This window comes from Chlamydotis macqueenii, chromosome 1, assembly GCF_036417535.1.
Source record: "Chlamydotis macqueenii isolate bChlMac1 chromosome 1, bChlMac1.mat, whole genome shotgun sequence".
NCBI lineage: Eukaryota > Metazoa > Chordata > Aves > Otidiformes > Otididae > Chlamydotis > Chlamydotis macqueenii.
Genome location: NC_141556.1, coordinates 185748704 through 185763298, shown reverse-complemented (window position 1 = coordinate 185763298; position 14595 = coordinate 185748704). Strand labels below are relative to the sequence as shown.

General features: G+C 36.8%; 1 protein-coding gene across 11 annotated transcripts in view; it reads right to left on the bottom strand.

Moving 5' to 3' along the window:
* Positions 1 to 14595, bottom strand: part of FNDC3A (fibronectin type III domain containing 3A) — a 125921-nt gene that overhangs the window by 44263 nt on the left and 67063 nt on the right. For all 11 annotated transcript variants that reach the window (XM_086771859.1, XM_086771856.1, XM_086771860.1 and 8 more), the window contains 4 exons: positions 10332 to 10408; positions 5372 to 5609; positions 2541 to 2813; positions 655 to 713 (listed from right to left, as the gene is read on the bottom strand). In XM_086771859.1, the coding sequence (XP_086627985.1) occupies positions 655 to 713; positions 2541 to 2813; positions 5372 to 5609; positions 10332 to 10408 (647 nt within the window). The remainder of the gene's footprint in view (positions 1 to 654; positions 714 to 2540; positions 2814 to 5371; positions 5610 to 10331; positions 10409 to 14595) is intronic.

Genomic DNA, 14595 nt, shown 5'->3' with positions numbered 1-14595 from the left:
GAGGTGCCAGAGATTCTTAATAAAAAATCTGCCACTGTTTTTCTTTACTTTTCAAACAAGATTTTCCAAAACTTTGTTTATGGTGAGGTTTCCAAAACTTCACTAGGTATGTCTCGTGCCTAGAAATACCTGGTGTGTAAAATTGTTTCCTGAGCAGTTAAAACTAAGCAATGTTACAGGAAATTCATAGAATCACAGAATATCCCCAGGAGTTACTTGTACCCATTACCCTTTGTCTTTTCCATGTGACTCCTTGTAAAAAGGGAGTTTCCATCTTCTTTGGAAGGAAATTGAGAACAGATTTTACAGTAAGAGACAATGATAAGCATCATCATTATGTTACTGGCAATGTTACAAGCTCTTTTTACACATATATTTCATAATTCTGTTAATAGAGATTTCACAGAGTGGCCAAGAAGAATTCCACATAATAAGTATCAAGACAATTTTAGGTTCAAGATGATTTTAGCTTCATAAATGTTAATATACTAGAAATTACTTTGGTCATTTACATTTCAACAACTGGAAGTTAAGTGAGTTTTCTGTAGTGTGGGAAGATAAAGATCTCTAAAACTTGGATAGAGAAAAGGAGGTGTAACTGTATAAACTAGCAACAGATACATTCTCATTTTATGGAGAGATTTATTTACTTACCACTGGCTTGGCTATATTAGAAAGAAGTGCTTCAAGTGCTTTTGTTTCTTCATCCTTTTCTTAAAAAACAAAATCAAAGCAAACAAAAAGTAGCCATGAATATTGTTCAGTGACTTTACAGTGAAATAGCTTTTCAAATTCAACAACTGTGCATAGACTAAAACATGTATAAAACAGAACACCTTGCCAACTTGCATTCATCTAGAGCAACGTGAAACCAAAAAAGCTCCCAAAAAAGTTGTTCATATAAAGCTATTTCTAAATCTGTCCAATTTAATGGAATACAGAAAGCCTGTATATCTTTTATTAATGTATAACTTTAAGGAATCGTTAAAATAATTTTAATAACATATGTAAGCAACAATACATTTTATCACTTGTGCCTTGGTAAAGTTAGCTCACAGATAAATACCAACTAACAGAAAGTAAACTGAAGCCAAGAAAACTGCCACCCCTGAAACTACAGTGACAAGTACTCATACAAGTTTGGAGCAACAGTTCTCAACTTCTGAATTCAGGTTGCATCTCAAAAGTGTCCCTTGATATGAAGCTTTCATAGGGTATCATCTACATAAGTTTTTAAACAACTCTTTTCATAGAATCATAGAATGGTTTGGGTTGGGAGGGACCTTTAAAGGTAATCTAGTCCAACCCCCCTGCAAGGAGCAGAGACGGACATCTCCAACCAGATCAGGTTGCTCAGAGCCCCATTCAACCTGGCCTTGAATGTTTCCAGGGATGGGGCATCAACCATCTCTCTGGGCAACCTGTTCCAGTGTTTCACCACTCTCATTGTAAAAAAATTCTTCTTTATATCCAGTTTGAATCTACCTCCTTCTGTTTTAAAACCATTACCCCTCATCCTATCACAACAGGCCCTGCTACAGAGTTTCTCCCCAGCTTTCCTACAACCCCTCTCTAACTACTGGAAGACCACTATATGGCCTCCCTGGAGCCTTCTCTATTTAGGTTGAGATTTTTTCGTCTTAGTTAGACATAATTTCTTCACATTCATTTTGGCCTACAGCAATCCAATACACATTGGCAGAAAATCACCATCTCAAAGCAAACTTCAATGAGTTGGGAAAATCATGGTTTGTTTCCCTCAGCATTGCTAGTTACAACTCCCTATTCTGAGAAAATTGTACTTGGCTGACGACAAGTCTTTGACGTTTTGCTCCGAATCTGAAGTGCTATGACAGTGAAAGATGCAGAGTGACACATCATCAGATTCAACAATGACTGTATGACCAAGACTGAGTGAATTCAGTCCATTTATAAGATTCACAAGCCTTCTGGTGAAATAGAGGTATTAATAATAAACACGCTTTCTACAGTAGTGTCTCAGAAACCATGAACTCTCAGGATTAGTGTGAGGATCAGTATTTTTCTATATAGGTCTTTCAATAATGAGTTGGTAGGGAGAGGCATTACGTGAATTTCATATAACAGTATCTCTTACAAGATATTCCTCTTTAACAAGTTGAATATAAGTTTCCTGGATCAGACAACTGTTTCTTTTCATGTTTTCTGCAATGTCAAGCACGCCATCAATATTCAGTGATTCCTCAAATTTAAGTACGGTAAGTCTGGATAAAGCATGTATTTTTCTTTACAGAGTATTATGAAGTATGACTAATAAGATTTGGTCAAATCTATATGGAGACTTGCATGTCAGCAGTTTTGTTCTCTTTAGGCCCATTGTTCCAATGTCAGGAGCAGGTCAATTGTCCTTAACTCCATTCTATACAAGTCAAGGCAGTTATGGGCTACTACTTAACTTCAAGATTGTCTCAGTGTGGTGCTCTATCTACAAATGCAATGCTCAGCCATACACTGGACTTACATTTTACATATATACATATTTAATTTTTGTTAATACTTACCTTCTACTTCTGTGTCTGTCTGAGAATTGCTTTTTCCTTTACCAAAAGACTTGCTTTTGGTAGAACCTGTGCTTATACCAGCTGCATCCTGTCCTTTCGTAAGTCCATTATGTTCACTTGTAGGAGAAGGGCATTTCTGAGGAGACGATGGAGGACTGTTTAACTTATCCTTCTGATTTCCATGTCGATCTTTTAATTTTTTTTGTAACCGTTCATATGTTTTACTGGACCTTTCGTCTCTAAAGTTGGATCTTCCATGAGCAGGCAGAGTATCTAAATTAAAGTAAAAAAGAAAAATTTTAAAATAATCACTAAGAACAGAATGTAATTAAAAATCTATTTTAAAATGCTATGTTATGTGTGTTAAGTGAGCACTTTTGTGAAAACTATATATCTACTCCTATTGGAAAATTGAAGAATTCAGCAGGTAAACTAATATGCACTAACTGGACATTAACAACATGTTAGGAAAGAAAGTGTAATCTTTCCTTCTCACATAATTTTTCTACTTAAAAATTATTCTTAAAATGTTTCTATAATCTTCCTTGAGCTGTAAGGTACAGGATAAAGTCAATACAGAAAAAATACGCTACTTTATTACATCGGAGGAGGTTTGCTCTAACGCTGAACAAAAAATACAGAAGTTTTAAGTTTTGGTATGCAACTAGAGCTCTATTACTTTAATGGCGCTTCAGGAGAAATCAACAGGGAAAAAAATCCACAAAAGTATAGGGCAACTGAAAGACACTAGAACACTGAAGATAGTACAGCCAGGTCTTGTAAGTACACTACACCTGTATACAGTAACCCAAGGCATTGCTGCAGTATCACCAAAGTCTCATTTCCAATCCAGAATGTGGCTTTGGAAAAAAGTCACAGTACCAGACTAACAAAAAAAGTTTAAATGCAGATTGGTGAACTTTTCTGTCCAATTGTAACATTTTTATCCATTTCACTTTTATGCTTAGAAACAGCTTACTGACCTAAGACTTTAAAACAGTGCACTACATGGCACCAACTCTTTCCTCTGTAATCCTATCTACGAAAACAATGAAAGCTTTCAAAAAAATACATCCTTCAAAATCAGTATAGAATTTGTCCATTTTCAAATAAGGTGGATCACTTGGTCTGAAGAATGAAGTTCATTATTTGTTATTCCTTATGTGCTAGGAACAGTAGAAAACAAGATCAAATAAAAACCACCTTGCAAGAAGGATAAAACCACAAAACTAGAGAACTTTTCAGTTTCCATTTTTTTTTCAGGTCAGCTCAATTCCCACAAAATTTGACAGAGGACTGCTAGATAAGCTGTGACTATTTAGAAATTTGATTTTCACTACCGTTAGAAATTTAGGTGCTCTTCTTAGAGAACTACCATGCTCTAAGCACTTCTGGGTTGGTTTTTTTTCCCTTAAATTCAGATTCCTCATACAGAAGCCTAACTGTGGACTTTGATTTCCGAAGGCCATAGTCGAAGTCAGTGGTCCAGAATTAAACATGAAATCTGCAGCAAATGTAACAAATTAAAGCTCTCTAGTCCTCTAATTCCCTAAATCCAAGGGCATCTTACATACATATTTAAAAAATGGCAAAACGAAATAATCTTACTTTATCAATTTTTTGTTACATTAGCAGTTTAGCAAATGATCACTGAATTCATATTTGAAGGGATATAACCTAGCAGCATAAATCTAAAAAGTATTATTCCATTAAGAAGTATTCTTTATAACTTATGCATTTAATTATCATACTCCAATCTCTTAATTTAGTGAACTAAAAGCAAACAGCTGCCATTTACAGGAAACCAAGAAATTAATAAAACTATAAATAAGCATCCAAAGAGCATCTAATAATGTACTGTTATCAAAGTAGTGCAAGGAAGAAATAAAGTACAACTTAAGGATCCAGAAACACTAAGAATTCCAGCAAGATCAGTATATTCTTATCTGATGGCTTTGTACATCATGACTTTTCAAGCACGGTGACTGTATGGAGGACATTTTCAGATTATTTTAGTAGTATCACAGAACACTGAGAATCTACACATCTACAGCGACATGACAAAGCTGTGTTTAGTCTCCTCCTCCATAGCTTCTACCTTCTTTCTCTAAAAACAGCAACCTGGCACTGCTCTTTCAAAGTCTTTCAAGGTCGGCACCTAATTTATAGCAGAAGTTTATCTAAAGAAAAGCAAGTCTACCAGAAATGTGAACATTAATCTAAGAATCCAATCCTTGAGTTAGTAAACACATACACTTTGCCACTGTTACAGTATGAAAGGCAGATATCAATAGTACTCCCGAAGAAAACTTTAGCTACAGTATTAAGTTTAGGTTGGTGGCACCTGATTATTTAAGTTGGACTTCAATATGGACATTTGACTAAATGCATACAGTTTTATGAAAAATAGCAATATGTTTTTCATAATCAATACTAAGAACTCCTGTTTCACGCTTCAAACAGGACACCTGCAGACATGCTATCTCAGAAGAGTGCTCAGGTATGGATTTAAATGTTTAATCTCAGGGGAAGGCATCAACTGAATCACTACAAACACTTCCTGCACTGCTTTCCTGGGCAAATCTATAACTGGTACACCTAAGAAATACCCTTCATGTTTAATGGATCACTGAATAGACAAGTCATATACACGAAAAGAACGTCTTCTGGAATAAGCTTCAGTAAAAACAAGGCTAGTATCTTCATAAAACTTTTGTGTATAGCTCCCATTCAAACTCTTCCCTAATAAAGCCCATACAGCAGCATAAGAGATGTGGGAAATGAGCATTATTTCCTTTGACAGAACTTTCAATATTCGATAAGCTACTTACCCAGATCCCCATATACTTGTGAGGTGTGATACTGTGGAATGTACTGCGTTGCCATGTCACCAGCTCCGGTTACAGGTGAGTATATATGACGTGGTGGAGGGGGTATCATGGCTGGAAGAGGAAGGAAGCCAGGCAGTGGGGGATGTGGAGGCCTGTGTATCACTGCGTGACCACCAGGATGAAATTCTGGAGCCTGGGGAACCACCACAACCCTTCGAACACCATTATCCTCAATAACCTGTACAGTGAGAGACAGCACGCACCAAAAAAAAAGAGAAATGACAGTCTGAAAAGTATGTTTCTATAGATACTTAAACAAAACTAGCCATGGTAAAACACTTATATTTGAGGAAAGAAAAACATGACACCCTAAGAAAAAACAGGACAATTACATTTATGTTCTTTTAAAGTGTATTATCTGCAATAACGCCAATAATTTCTCAATGTGATAGAGAAAAACGCTGTTAAAAAATCTTACTGTAACAACATCTTATAAATAACCAGGTATATTTATAGCTTGAGCCTAACTTCTCCCCAGGGTCCTGTTTCCACCTTCATTCACATTGCTTGTACGCTACACTGATCCTATGATTTGTTCTACAGCATGACAACTAGATTGCTCTCCAGATATGATTTGCTGTGTGGACAGACCTCACTCCGCCTAAGTGGTGAGAGAAAAGGCACAACAGAGTCCAGTCTCTGCTCTGTGCCAAACTCAGTCCTCCAACACTAACCCAGGAAGTACTTGCCATACTGCACCTGCTGTCGTGTATTGTCTGCATCAAGCTGTTAAAGCAAAAAAAACTAGCAGGATGGTAGTCAGCCCTCTCAAGACTCCTTCACAACTCAAGGCAGTTTTTAAAAATACCTATTTTTTCCTTTTCTCCCCCCTGCCTGTCTCCATTAAAATGCCTTGCACCCTGAAGGAAGCCACATGCTACTCAGAAAACAGGGGCCTTTGTGGCAGCCTCTGCCAGACTCTGATGTGCAAAGAGGCTTGTGGTGCAAAAACAGCCAATGGGAGATGTGACAGGGCAGCCTTCTGCTGAGGGATCTGAGTGCAGCCCTTTGCAAGGTTGCCAGCATTTCAAAGAAACAAAAGCAACATATGCAATTCCATGACGATCTAAGTGTGGTCACATAAGATGCATGGAGCTGGGGTGTGCTGTGCACAGTAAATGTAGCACGTTTGAGGTCTGTAGCGTGTAGGGGTCTGGGGGACAGCAGGCACAAAGGCACATATTGTAGAAATACTGAAGCAGAAAAAGGCTCTTCACTAAACAAGGGTCAGTCATCAGCTGGACCAGAAACAGAGGTTCCCCACTGAAGCACATCACAGACAGGGAAGACTGCCATTGTGATTCTCTCTAGATGTTTGTATCACTACTGGTAAACTCACAAAAATACATGACTATTGGTAACATCTAGAGTTTATCGTGGCATAATTTGACTTGTATGTATTGTGGTGTCAATAACTTGAGTGTCCAGGATGCCAATGAAAATACTGTTCTCCGCTTCTTAGTAAAATGATATCACAGCAGGGACTGCAAGATAGGTTTTTGGATGAACCATTTATCTCAAAAAGAGGGAGAAGAAGAAAGGAATCTGGAATATCATGACTACATTCAAAAGCAGGGGACAAGGCAACCGTATGGCTTAAGTTTTCACTGACATTTGAAATGATGTGGGGACACATATACACACATCAATGAGCAACCTTGTGCAACAGGAGCAGATCAATATATCAAAGCACTTAGTGCCAAGCTGCTTTCAACTCCATTGTTTAAGCTTGAGGGTATTATGCTTGGCTATATTTAGTCCTACGCCCTGGTGTGAACACTTCCACCAAGTTCATGAAAGAAAGCTGCTTGGAGCATCAATCATAGTTTTTACCATGCCTCCATTAGGGGTTGGTGTGCATTCGGTACACCTGGAATGGAGCTTCTGTTTTTGTTTTCTCTGACAGTAATCTAATCTGTATACTCCAAAACTATCCTTGAATTAATGCAAGGTAAGTGAGGCTGGTCTAGGAAACTGTTTCAAAACTTCACAACTGCACTGAGAAAGACAGTTATGCAGACACAGTTGTATGCTTCCAGTGTAAAGGCAGAATGAAGATCCCTACGCATATGCAGTAACATTCAGAAGACATAGAAGTATGTACACAATGGAGCTGATCTCACATCACTTACATAATTAAAGAGCTAGAAATTAATACAAATTACCTAAGTGAACACAGCTTTAAAATACACCCATACATACTGTGTGACTTCAAAACACGGGGTGACTATTTGCAGTATACAGAAACTGCCCCTTATTGGGAAAGAGTAATTTCACTAAAGACACTCTTCATATCTGTGCAACCATAGCTGTGTGGTATCTAAAGGCAGGATATATTAACAGCAGTAAATACGACTAGAACTTCTGCTGTCCAATGAAATTCTCTAAACACTGAAATGCAGTTTTAATTATTTAAGTCCTTTTTGCTTACACAAAAAAAAAAGGAATTTATCATGATTTTATGAGCATTTCAGATTACACAAGAAGCAGCTTCCACAAAAAAAAACAGGCTACTTAGTTCATAATTTATTTGTTTTCTTACGTTGCCTGATAGCCTAAGTAACTCAGAAATAGATACTCAATTCACAGCAGCAGGGATCTTAAGTTTAACAGTGTAAAATGAAAAGTTTGACAAGTCTGTGACTATGCCTCTAAATCAAACATCAACTCAATGGTATGCCTCTACCAGGCAACTACACTGACAAAAAACCCTCCAAAAAGCATTAACTGTATCATGTCAAGTATATAATCTTAAGTTAAAAAAATAACCAAGCTACCTATAATCCTAATTGTGCTAGTAAAACATAGTTCTGGTATGGGTCTGCTTGGCTGAGGGAACAACCAAAACATCGCTTGAAAACTCGCTACAGACAGTGAATACAAACAGCTTGGAGAGGATGACGGGAGAAGAAATCAACTTACAAACTGCTTTTTATTTATGTAATATTAAAAAAAAATGCTTTATTCTGTAGTTATCCCCAACTTTCAACAGAGGACAGTATGCTGTATCACTGCCAAACAGGGACTGAAGCAAGCAGAGGCATAATAAAACTAAATGAACATGCAGAGACAAAAGATGGTTATACTGATGTTGTTCTTCCAGGCTGATGGCTTTAGACATTTAGCTGGTTTCCAACTTCTCTCAAAAACTATCCGCAGTTGCTGATATTTAAAAAGAAAACGTGCCTGAAGAAACCACGTAAGTTACTTTGCTGGGACTGCATTAAGTCTGGGACAACTCTTAGCTCAATAGTGTTAAACTTTCCTGTTTGCAAGACTACTGCCAAATCTTCTGGCTCATAACAGGGACTTCCATCATAAACCACAACGGCTGGTATGTTTTGTCAGCAATAAACACTTCAGAAGCCTTACAAACTACAGGTTTTCCTGGACTATGATACTTCGACTCAGATGAAAACAGCAGACATGAGCTCATTCCACCTGTACTCTAAGCTTGATAGATGCGAGTCACCTTCAGTTCAAAAGGCAGAGAGCTGTGTTAGCACAACACCCCTTGCACTAACAAACTCCAATGAAAGGCTAACAAGTGCGTCACAGTAAGGCCTGGTCCTTCAGCCTGTCTGCTGCAAGCTGTCCTCAAAGGAAGGATAAATTAATCTCACAAAGATTACTGAGATTGTCACAGGTTACACAACTTTTTAAAGATTCAGTATTTCTTCAACTGAAATTAAGCACTCGAGAAATATGGTAAAATTGTAAATTTATTTCAAAAATTCTTTCAGTTCTTTAAAAATGAATTCTAAACAGGAATCCAGACCTTTACCATGACCTAAAGATAAATGGACTTTCATGATTATTTTAAATTAATTTTTCTTCTGCTTGTTTGGGAACTCAACTATGAAGGATGCATGACAGCTTATCAGCCAGCTTTCAACAGATGAAAGGTAAAACCATGAAGCATTAGCCTGCCTAACCTAACAGCCTTTTCTTTTGCTAGAGGATAATTTTTTTATGCACTTCAGATAATTCGTGCAACATGTGCTGGACAATGTGGGGTTTTCTGGTTGCATTTTACATGTTGTAGTCTCTTCTCCATGTACACTATGAGGTGCATGCCAAGTCAGAGGTAGGCTGGTCACAACAAGAGAACATCATAAGAAAGACATTTTGAAGAGTGGTATTCATCTGCTTTAACTTTCAGGTCTGACCTACTAACCCTCAGGCTTGTTCTACAGTTGACGGAAAGAAAGAGACACCATCTAGAAGGCCACACATCTCATTATAACACAGGTGTCAAAAATAGCCAAGAGGAAGCATGCTTTTAATCTACTTTAAAGGATGTCCAGGTTATCTAGCTCACATTTAATTTTCAGGCATCTAAATTAGGAATCGCACAGCACAGAAAATCAGAGCCCCATTTTAAGATAAGTTTTGAAAACACGCATTATACAATAAGTTATCCCCAATGGACAGCTGACATTTTTCCCATGTTGTTTGCTACACTTTTTCTAATTGATCTGCTTTAGTCCTCATCTGCAGGGAACTTCCCAGGCATGAACTATATAGGTATATAAAATTATACTGGTGCCGAAAGAAGACATCCACTAATCCAGAATTCAGTACAGGTTCTACATAATGAACTATTTGGGTCATGATTGTATTTTACTTTCACAGGGCACAGAGTACATCAGGATCCTGAACTCAACCAGGAACTGTGCTTGTTATTGTCATGTGTGTAGTTAATATATAACTAAACAAGCACATATACAGCATAAGAAGTCTCCCATCACAGATTCTACGGGACACCTCTCCTTATTTACTTGCTTGACCACAGTGACTCTGAAACATGAAACATTAATTTACTGAATTAGCTGCTTTGGTTCTACTCCCGCAATCTGAATAAAAAGAAATAAAGTAAGAATCAAACAAAGAGACATACCTGTGGGGCATATCCAGGAGGCACATAAATAGTAGGCACTGAACCGTTTGGGGACATCATTGGAACCTGAGCAGGACCTAAATGGGTTACAGAAATACTCAGTACAGCACCAATTAGTAATCTAAGAAAGCTCAAAGAACATACTGAACTGCAAAGTCTCTGTGAAAAACATACAAGATAACTCAGATAAACAAAGGCAATGAACTGTACAAATAAAATTATAGCAAAAGGGCTGTCTCAGAAATCTAAGACACAGTTAGAAAAAAAAATAGAAACTAAATTTAAAAAATATATGGGCAGGTATTTCCCCTTTCTCTGTCAGTAAGCTCACAAAAGACCTTATGTCAAAACTCCTTAACAGGTGGCAAGTCAAACAAAGTGTCCAAAGGTGAAAAGACAGTAAAAGAGACTTTAAAAGGTAAGAGAAAAAAAAAAACAACATATGAAACAAACTGTCAAAATCAGATAGTATCCAGTTAAGAGTTGTAAAGAAAAATACTTACAAAACTACTGCTCTGTTACAATGGACTTATTGCCTAAAGTGGTCCTCAGTACGAGAGGAATGGGAGGTGGCAAACAGGACACTAACTTAAGGTCCCAGGGGAAAGCCAATGTATTACAAACCAGTAAGTCTACTCCTACTAATGGGAAAAGCTGTGGTACCATGATGATCCTTGTACCATGCAAACCAGAAAGAGCAGAGTTCACAGACACTTAGATAAAGATGACAAAAATGGAGATGTGTTAAGGTAACATTTGTAGATGAAGTACTGCCCGGAAAATCTGATATCTTCAAAGAGCACGGGGACGCTGTCACACACACGTGGATTTTCAAAAGCTTTTGATAATCTTTCTCAAAGACTCTTAAAGAAGTAATGCTGCCTTTAGTTAAAAAGGGAAAAGGGCTTCTCACGAATAACCAACTGGCTTGAGAATAGGAAACAAAGAAGAGAAGTAAATGATCAGCTTTCAAAGTGCCTAAAGTGACCAAAGGAGTCCCAGAGGCACACAAAGATGAATCTGTTCAATGTATTAACAAAACTTCTGGAAAAGGAAATTAACAGCGAGGTGACAAATGTTTGCTATGCATTCAAAGAGCTGCAAAGGATCTCACAGTACTCAATAACCAGATGATAAAAAAGCAGAAGAAATAGTGCTGATAAGTAAGGAGAAATGCACCTGGACAAAACCAACAGAAGTATTTGTTTACAGTGATGAGCTGTAAGTTAGCTGCAAATAAGCAACTATGGAGTTACTACATGTACGTCTAAGGTAACACCAGCCGAGCATTATTCAGTGGCATTTGCAGAAAGAAAGAGAACATCAAAAATAATTACTAACAGGACGGAGAACAACCAGAAAATACTATTACGCTACGCTATAAATCCACACTGTACCTCAATACCTCGAGTGCTATGTGCAGTGCTTGTCTCCACCCTTCAAAAAGAACATACAGAACTAGAAAAGGACAAAAAAAAAAAAAAAAAGAGATAAGTTTACAGTGGCTTTCCACTGTTTATCAGGAAAGATTAAAGAGACCAGGATTCTTCCACCTGAAGATGGTCACAAAGGAAAAGGGCTGGCAGCAGAGAAATAGTAAAAGACCTATTTAAAAAGTACCCACAAACTGCCTAAAAATAGGAAGATATATCATTTACAGTTTCTCATGTGCAAGAGCCAGAGAGCCACTAAATTAAATCACCAGGTAAAAGGCTTAAAACAGATAAAGGAATTTCTCATTAAATGCACAACTAAATTGTGCAATTCCTTGCTTTAAGAACATTGTGGAAACTAAAGGTTAGGTTCAGAGGAACTTTGCAAATTAAGAGAAGTAATCAATTAAGAGCTGTAAAAAGAAAGTACTACTTTTCATTCAGAAACCTGGAAACAAGAAAGTTATTTCTGTGTGCCTGTCCTATCTTTATACTCTCCCCTTTAGTATTTGATACTGGCCCCTGTGAACAAGCACACTGGCACAGGCTTCAAGTGGGACTGCCTACAGATGTCCTTAGGTTTTTGTGTTTAAAATACACAAGGCAACAATTGCTGAAGTTTAAAAACTGGAACACAATACAATGCAAACAGGTTCTGTGGGAAGAGCATAAGGTTGGGATTCAGACACTCCAGGCTGCATTCTCCAAATTTCCAATACAGTGTATTGGATAGAGTGTTAAACTTTCCTGTTTGCAAGACTACTGCCAAATCTTCTGGCTCATAACAGGGACTTCCATCATAAACCACAACGGCTGGTATGTTTTGTCAAAAGCACCAATCCAACTCTTAGTGAAGTGTCAGCAGCACTTCTGAAAGGGCATTCACATTTCCACATTAATGTTTTATAAACTCAGTTAAGATCTGCAAGTGGAAAGTACTAAGTAAATGGAAAATATGGTATATAAGACTAGCATACCTCATTCTGATAAGTACGAACTTGACAGAAAAATAAAGATAACTATGTCTGCGTGCCAAGAGTGGAGAAAAGGAACATAAAGCATGCTTTAAAAAACGTAGCATGTAATCCAACGTGATTACACATACTATAGAGGCTTCTTTAGAAAAAGATAGAGAGGTTTTGAGATGTACTACTTAAACAGAATCAGTTTTATTCTCAATGAAGTTTTAACCCACAACTGGGGGAAAAGACTTTTTAAGAACAAGGTCTTAATTGAAAGATTACCTGAACTGTGTAACAGTAAAGAATATAAGGACTACAGTAAGCTACAAATTGAGAACCGAACCTTCTTTGTGTCTTTTTGCTCAGCTGAAACTAAAAAATGTTGCAGTGAAAACTTCTCCTGACTATAAGTGCTAAAAAGAAATGAAAGTGAAAAGCAGTGAAAGAGAAGCTGAAAAAGTGCTTTAGAGCATAAGCTTACAATAAATTCAAAATGGTCAACAATAATGAAAACAAATTTATTGTAAGTTGCCATTCAACCAAATAATGGTTTAAATTCTTACATAGGAAGGATTTTACACAGTTTGTATCTTCTATTGCTTACTTGTAGTTTTTCTATAATGAATACAAAACACTAACACTTTTATTAAACTCACAATTTTAAACTATGTCAAGTTTCAGGTAAATTGAGGATTAAGACCATAGTTGCTTGAACTTTTTACAGCAAATTCAACATTCTTGGAAGATGAAGGAACTCTAAGATGGACAACTAATTTCTTTGTGAACTGGCAGGGTATCTCTGTGTTTGGCTTTTTAGTTTTGTTTTGCTTTAAACATCAAAAGAATATTGTTTAACAGTCTTTTTAAAGCTTACTTATTTAGTGCTTTAACCTCTCTAACAAACAAAACCAAAGTTATCTCCAATCCAGTACAAAGGTTGATCCACAAAGCCATTTTCAGTATACCCATAATCTAGTGGTCACAAAAATAAAGACATAAAGGCAACGCATGAGCCAGAAAAAATTATTGCAGTGTTAGAATAGAGTCAAATTAGCAGTTTGAAAATTTGCATCCCATCTTTAGCACTTCCAGAATTAATGAAATATATTTTAAATATTAAAGATGTAAGGGTGAACTCTAATTTACTTCTGATTAGATTTCCAAGTGGCTGTGGAATGAAGTTAAGATTTTAGTGGCACATTCAAGAAAAAGGAAAGCACAGGGGAAAAAAAAGTTGACAGACTTTATGTATTTTAATGAACATAGGGTCTTTCCAGTGAAATTACTTATTTATTGACAGAAAGCATATTACCTCTTGTAAAAATTAAATAAAGCTTTCTTGATGCTAATACACTTTAAAACTGTTTTTCATCTCCCTTTTAAAAACAACTAATGTGAAGATTTTGGCTCTACTTCTGTAAAATACACTGCAAGAGGAATTGTTATGTTTTTAGGTACTGGCTAGACTGGTGCATGAGAAAGCCAGTGCGTTTTAGCACGAGGTGAGACTGATTATAAAGTATCAGAAAAAAGCACCATCAGGAATTAGTGTGAAACAAACATCTGATTTCCTATATTGCACATAAACGGAATTTACTTCATCCAAATCAACACATTATGAACGTCGATGACTTTACTGTTTTAAGAGGACATCCTGAACCTTTTACATACTTTCAGGTATACAAGTTCTCTTCTTATATAAGAAGTGGAAAAGAAGTATTGTGGGAGACAAAACAGATAGCTGTGTTTTATACTTTATTCTTGAAAAATGACTCATCAAACACAGTAAGGGATCATTTAACTCAATTGAACCCAAGAAACAGATGTTTCACCACACTTTTCAGTTTATCATTGTCCTGAAATTTGCTA